This window comes from Neolamprologus brichardi, chromosome 7 (genome assembly GCF_056152115.1).
Source record: "Neolamprologus brichardi isolate AB-2024 chromosome 7, ASM5615211v1, whole genome shotgun sequence".
Taxonomy (NCBI): domain Eukaryota; kingdom Metazoa; phylum Chordata; class Actinopteri; order Cichliformes; family Cichlidae; genus Neolamprologus; species Neolamprologus brichardi.
Genome location: NC_142110.1, coordinates 8,916,748 through 8,924,094, shown reverse-complemented (window position 1 = coordinate 8,924,094; position 7,347 = coordinate 8,916,748). Strand labels below are relative to the sequence as shown.

The 7,347-nt window shown below is 38.2% G+C and overlaps 1 protein-coding gene and 1 long non-coding RNA gene across 2 annotated transcripts; one reads left to right on the top strand and one right to left on the bottom strand.

The window, feature by feature from the left end:
- Positions 1-711: 711 nt before the first annotated feature.
- LOC148101963 (uncharacterized) lies at positions 712-3,429 on the bottom strand. The gene has a single exon (XM_087843022.1). It carries the CDS (start codon positions 2,959-2,961, stop codon positions 1,759-1,761), a length of 1,203 nt encoding a protein of 400 aa, XP_087699148.1. The 5' UTR covers positions 2,962-3,429; the 3' UTR covers positions 712-1,758.
- An 89-nt stretch (positions 3,430-3,518) lies between these two features.
- LOC148101962 (uncharacterized) lies at positions 3,519-5,882 on the top strand. The gene is made up of 4 exons (XR_015719235.1): positions 3,519-3,764; positions 4,788-4,836; positions 5,005-5,068; positions 5,466-5,882. It is a non-coding gene; the product is annotated as an uncharacterized LOC148101962 (long non-coding RNA).
- Positions 5,883-7,347: the final 1,465 nt, after the last annotated feature.

The following is a 7,347-nucleotide window of genomic DNA, read 5'->3' as shown; positions in this document are numbered from 1 at the left end:
CGACCGGAACCAAGAAAAGCCGATTCCGATTCTGTAACTCAAAAGGACTGTATCGTTCTACTTTTTAAAAATTACCTCATATAATATTGTATTGTAACGCACAGTTACTCACAATTGCGTCACAAAAAAGTAACTGTGCGATGCAAAAAACAGTACAATGAGACTTTAAAATGTTTTCTTTCTTACTTATTGGATTAATTTATTTAATCTAAGTTCATATTCTCTCTCTCTCGCACTCTCGTGTTTTCTTTAATGAACTACTGTGATAAAAATTTTAAGAGAAATGAATGGCACGTGGTTCATTAGACTTAAGTCAGATGTCCTGCTCTAGAAGTGACATCTCCAGTTTCAATATTCACTGATGACTCCTCTACTTCTGGATCACCTATCAGTGCATTGAAAATATTTTGAAACCACCATTACTAAAATTTAAAAACGAACTTAACCTTGACTTCATTAATATCAATCTAGTTAACACAAAAGTTAAACAGTAAGATATTGATAGACCTGTAGCTTGCTACTGTCAAAAACCTTCTACTGCTTAGAGGTATTTCTAATTTGGCTTTCTGTTTTTCTTCTTTTTTCACATATGGTGTACAAACAGTGTAATGACTGTGAATGCTTCTATGCTGGTAATGTCAGGGCTCTGTGTGCGAGCAGGCGGAGATGAGGATCCAAATGCAGGACTCGAACACAGAATTGTAACTCAAAACCTCAACTTTATTGCTGGAGAAAACAAATCATGAACTGAACACGAAAATACTGAACACGAAAACACACAGGTATAACCCGATGGTACGACGCAACACTGAGCAAGGGCAAACACAGGGAATATACACAGGGAAGTAATCAGGGAATGGAAAACAGGAGGGAGACACAGCTGGGAGAGATTGGGGCTAACGAGTCAGGGGATCAAAGCTGGACACACTGACATAAGACACAATCCTTCAAAATAAAACAGGAAACAATACACACTAAACTAAGACACGGACTGGACAGAGAGAGACAGACTAGACACTGAACTAAACCAGCAATAAACACGAGAACACAAAACCTAAGAACTAATCCCTAAACAAGAATAACTAAAACATAGATTATTATTAATAATAATAATAATCATCATCATCATCATCATCATGATCATCATCATCATCATAACCAACAAAAGCACCACAAGAGAATAAGAAAACAATCCATAATGCAAAAACACACCAAAACATAACAACTCAAAGTACTGGGTCAAACTGACCCAGAACCGTGACAGGGCTAAATTTAAAATTATTAAACTTACTTAAGACAATGTATATTCTTCTATGACAAAAAATACAAGTGTTCATTTAAGCAAATAAACAGAGCCGTAAGAGATGTTTTTCAAAAATTGTTTTCTTTATTTTTATTTGCCGCTAACAAATCTTTTTAAAAGATTTGTAGCTTTTGTAGTGCTCCCTACTATGTGAACCCCTCACCAGAATGTTGAACTTTTTTAGTTCAAGCAAATTAAACCTCAACAATCAAATGATCCCCTGTGAGCAAGCACTAGGCACGGTGGAAAGGAAAAACTCCCTTTTAACAGGAAGAAACCTTTGACAGAACCAGGCTCAGGAAGGGGCAGCCATCTGTCACGACTGGTTGGGGGTGAGAGGCAAAAGAAAAGAAAAATGAGAGCACGAGTTAGCTAAATGTTGCTCATGTTGTCTAACATGAACAACGTATGGTTTTCTGGACTGTGGATGAAAAGCAGTCCATCATTATTAGTCTTTAAAAGGGAACTAATCCATCACTAAGGTAGCAATATGGCTCAAGGAGGCTATAGACAGAGTGAAATAGGCAATCACTGTAAAACATTGAAAAGCCCCAGTAAGCTGCAGGTATAATAAGGCCTACTGCGGCAACACCTAAACCTATTTTAAGTAGGCGTTTGGCACCATGACGCCATGAACCACTAGTCGGAACCACGTCAGGAGATGGTTCTGAGACTGGAGAAACAAGCTCCTCAGGTTCAGGAGCAAGATTGTCCTGTGTCGGGACCACATCAGGAGATGGTTCTGAGACAGGAGAAACAAGCCCCTCAAGTTCATGAGCAAGACTCTCCTGCTGCAGAGGTTCACCAGTGATCTTGTGAACAGCAGCTAATACTTTTTCTTCCTCCTCCCTTCTCAGCTCATCCTTAAGATTATTAATTATTTCTCTTTTCATTATAAGATGTTCATAAAGTTCATCTATGAGATCTTGTTTATGAACAATCTTGACACTTTGCTTTTTGACTTTTTCTTCCAGCAGAAATATTTGTAGTGTCAGACTTTCTGTTGTCTTTTCTTGATACTCAAGATTTTCTAAATGTTTCTTGAGATTTGTGTTCTCTGTTTTTAATTTTTTTATCTCAGCAGCAATGCTGCTGTTCTCTTTAAGGAGACATTCTTCTTTCTCTTGAAAGTCATGGTGCATCCTCTGAATTGTGCTTACCTGCTCCTGCATTTTAGCCTCCAGAGATTCCACCTGTGACTGTTTTTCATCCAGTGCCTGTCTCCCCTGACGCTGAAGAGTACAAATTTCTCTTTTCAGCTCAACTGTGAGTTCTGTCTTCTGAAATATTTCCCTATGTTGTTTTTCTATTATCTCTTCTTTTTTTATTGTTTTATGGTGAGCTTCTCCCACTTGCTGCTCAAGTCTCTCTAAAGAGTCCTTGAGATCTGTGTTCTCTTTCTTTTGCTCGTTTCTCTCACTTTCAATCTGAGACAACTGAGCCTTCATGTTTTTAAGCTTATCTCTTGACTGATGGAAATGATCTTTATAATAATTCTTTTTGCACTTTAGGGTGCTCAACTCCAACTGGAGTTCTTGTATTTTCATTTGAAGCTCCATAGGGTCAGGTATTTCTCTCTCCATCAACCCATACAGTCTTTGTGATTCCTCTCGAATCTCTCTGTCAGACTGTGAATTATTAAATGTTTCGTGTGACATTTCTTTAAAGGTTTAATGCAAAGTGTCGACAAGAAAAAATGTTTGCTTAATTGTTTAAGTTTAAAAATAGTCCCTTTCTGAAAGGTTTCTGGTTTGCAAAACACAACTCGCTGTTTCCGAAAATGTTCCAAGTAAAACTGTGTTTGCGAAGGTGAAGAGGGGGTATTTAAGGACTTTTGTGGCCGCGAATTTGACGTCAGTGCTCTTTGAGCCTTTGATCCTTTGTTCGATCACAGGATCACAGGACAGCTGTGCGTAATTCTGCGCATGCTCAGAGAATGCCCATTGAGATGCACGGTTTTGTTTTGTTTTGTTTTGAATTTTTTTAAATACCCTGAAAACAGTGTTGCCAACTTAGCGATTTTGTCGCTATATTAGGGAGTTTTCAAACCCCCTTAGCGTCGGTTTTTTTTTCTAAAAAGCGACTACACTGTAAAATGTAATATTGTGTTTAATTAAAAATATTAAATAGGCTGAACTCAGTTTTTATCAATTTGTTATCATAACTCGATTTAAATAAGTTGCCAGTACTTTTTATGCAAAAATGCTGATAAACTCAATTTATTTGAGTTGTCTTAACTTAGAGAAACTAAGTAAGATGGACGTTTTGTTTCTCAGTGCGGAAGGATGAAAGGTGTGTTTTGAAAATGCCCCGTCACTACCGTTCTCCTCCCTCTTGGATCAGTCCGCATGTTTATGGTGCCAGCATTTGTTATGGAGTATGTTGAGCAAACCTGGAAAAGCGTCAGCTCAAGATATTATTGTTTTCATTGCTGTGAATCTTTACCTGATACACTGACTTGGTGAGTAAATGTTTACTCTTATTCAAACTGATTTTGTGGCTTCTCTTAGTTTAGCACCAGGTTTATAATCTTGCTAGCTAGTTAGTGTTAGCCTAGCGTTGCTGCTGCCGCTGGGCTCATGTTACTTAAAAATTAACACCACAGCCTTAAAAACCTTACATAAAACTATGTCTGTGAAATTTTCTGTTGATTGTTTGAAATAAAAAAGTGAAATAAAGGCCCAGACAAAATTCTTCGGGAGGTGCAGCCATTAGGGGTGGGGTGTGGGGGGTATTTTCAATCCATAGCCATAACTAACTATATATATATATATATATATATATATATATATATATCTATATATCTATATATCTATATATATATATATATATATATATATATATATATCATGTTTAACCTGAGTAGCAAAAGAGTGCAGGGGGATTGAAAAGAATAAGCCATGAGTTAGCTGTGCTCGCGGACTCTGAGCCTTGACCTCCCGGTCAGCTATCCCGCTGGTGGATAACAGAGCTCTCCGAAAATGTGGAAGCACTTTTGCAAATATGTGATATTTTGATAAATTAAGTAGATATTTGAGCATTACACAGCTACATTCTTGCCTGAAAATATCTTAAAAGGTTATTTTGTGACCCAGAAAGGGTAGTCTGGGGAAAAGGCGGATCCATTTGTAGGCAATGGCGGAGGAGCACGGCTAAAAAACTTATTACTTTTTCTGGGTCACAAAATAAACTTTTAAGATATTTTCAGGCGACAATGTAGATGTGTAAAGTTCAAATATATGCTCAATTTATCAAGACATCACATATTTGTAAAAATGCTCCAACGTTTTCAGAGATATCCATTTTTTCATGCTTTGTGGCAGCTTTTGAACATCTGTGGCATCTATTAATGTCAAATCTAGCCTTTATTTAACAACATAAGCAAACTCTATGTTACAATAATTGCACAGCCATTAAGGATCAAATCAGTTTCTGAAAAATGTTCTGCTTTTTCTCCCTCTGCTTGCTTCTTACTGTCTTTGAGGCTCGGGACCAGCACTCCTGCTGTTGGACAGAAAGACATCAACTCAGTGGTAAGTATTTTGGTTTTCCAATATATTAGCAACTGTCAGTGACATTTATATTAATCAGGCTGAACTTTAATCATACTTTAGATCAGCCTGTTTTACTTATTGTTTTATTTGTGCTTTGGTTTGGGGAAGTTGTTTCTTTACTGATCTTTTCCTGTCTTCTGTTATTAGACTTGAGATATGACCGCACTATGCTGTTGCTGTTGACTCCAGTTAATTCTACAAGACATGCTGTGTAAGTAAACAAACAACAACAGTTTGGTCTGCATTTCTTGAAAGATCACATCCCCCAAACTTAGTTTAGAGGGTCTACACTGTATATAGTGACGTCTGCAAGTTTTCTAACAGCAAAATTTGTTTTGTGCCCAAATCATTTTGCACATCATTAGAATGAAAGTTATTGGCCATGTTTGCATAGCCCTTTTTAAAATGATGCTTTCATGACATTATTGTGTGTTGGGTGGTGGTCACAGCTATCCAGACTGACAGTGGGACATTGAATGTCACCTCTCTGGTGGGGAGGGTGCCTGAGATTGTGTAAATTGGAGTCTGTTTTATACCAAATGCAGAAAAAAATGTTTTAAGAAAGCAATTCAGTTCATGTTCCAAAAAATATGATTGTTTGCTTGCAGGACAACAGGAGAGATGAGTCCTCCGTCACAGATGGTGTGGTCAGTGAAGATGGTCGCCTGCAGGTTCAAGCTCATTGCATCTCCAACCCACATCCACTGCCACTGTACTTAAGGGAAGTTAAAGACTTTCTTCTGCACCTACATTTGGATCACCTCGATCCATGATAGTCATTTAGGCAGTAATGCCTGGACTGGAAACAAGCCATCCTTAAAATAATACAACATTCCAGCTCATGTGTTGGAATGCAAAACAAATGTGTTGTTTAAATTAGAGACTGCACTTGTGACAGAAAAACAAATATTTTATTTTGATTATATAAGTAATGTAAGTACAAAACAAACTTGAGGTAGGCCTAAACTTATTTTCAGAATAATTACATCTGAGACTTTGTTTCATTGTGAGATTATAACCATGATGGCAATATAATTGTTTGTTGTTCAGCAGAACAGTGTCCAGTATGTTGGCTGTTATACTTTGTTGTGTTTGAAAATAAAAGTTGGGCTGATTTTAACATCATTACAAAAAGTGTTGTTAATTATTTTTAATCACATTCAGGTTACCACAAATTGTTTTTTCATTTAGTTGAACTTGAAATGTTTGTCAGTAAGTAAACAATTAGTATTGTACAGTCAGAAATATCAAGTTATTCTTAATACTGCAGACTTGCAATGATGGCTGTTGTCCTAACAGTCATCTTAAGTAAGCTTTACTTAGTTTTTTTGAGGCAACGAGTTTCCTTAATTTTTTTGAGTTCTGGGAACTAACAAGGCCGTACAGTGTACTCAAAATGAGTAAGTTGCCCTAACTTGGTCATCTTACATAAACTTGATCCAATTTTCTTGAGTTCTGGGAACAAATGAACTTGTACAGAGTACTCAAAATAAATAAGTTATCCTAATTTAGTCATTTTTAGCTAAGCTTTACTCAATTTTTTTGAGGCAACGAGTTTCCTCAATTTTTTTGAGTTCTGGGAACTAATTCGATTTTACAGTGTAGCGACAAATCTGGCGACTTTTTCTGGTGTTATTGGAGGCTTATTTATGACAACTTTTGATGTGAAAGCGCTTGTTGCTCTTACTCTCAACAAGCAGCGGGTGCTGCCATGGGCACCTCGCTCGTGCCAAAGCGCTCACAGGCGGAGGATAGTCCTCCTCCAGCCGCTATCAGGGCAGGAGATGTTCACGTGCGCCCAAACTGCAAATGAATCGCGCACGAGCAAAGCCGCCGTTCCCGCACTGACTGTAACGCAGTCAATTCTTCTTTTACTGTTATGCTGTTTTGTGGATCACAAGGTTTAAAACTACTTGTAAACACACACACACACACACACACAGTAACTCCATCCTAACCTGCAGCTGCAAATAACAACGAAAATTGTTTGTAAACGTGTCCTGGAGTTTACAGGTATAGACAGTGCAACAGCTTCCAGGTCATTTATTCTGCCAATATGGCAAGAAGGTCATAACTGCTTCAAGCACTGTCTATATCAGGGGTAGGCAACGCCAGGCCTCGAGGGCCGGTGTCCTGCAGGTTTTAGATCTCAACCTGGGTCAACACACCTGAATCAATTGATTAGTTCATTACCAGCCCCCTGGAGAACTTCAAGACATGTTGAGGAGGTAATTTAGCCATTTGAATCAGCTGTGTTGGATCAAGGACACATCTAAAACCTGCAGGACAGTATCGGCACAGTATTGGCACTCGAGGCCTGGAGTTGCCTACCCCTGGTCTATATGATCTGGTCAGAGAGGCTGACTGCATCACCGCTGATGATGAGTACTAGCGGTTCTGAGACAGGAGAATCAAGCTCTTCAGGTTGAGGACCAAGATTCTCCTGTGTCAGGACCACATCAGTAGATGGTTCTGAGACTGGAGAAACAA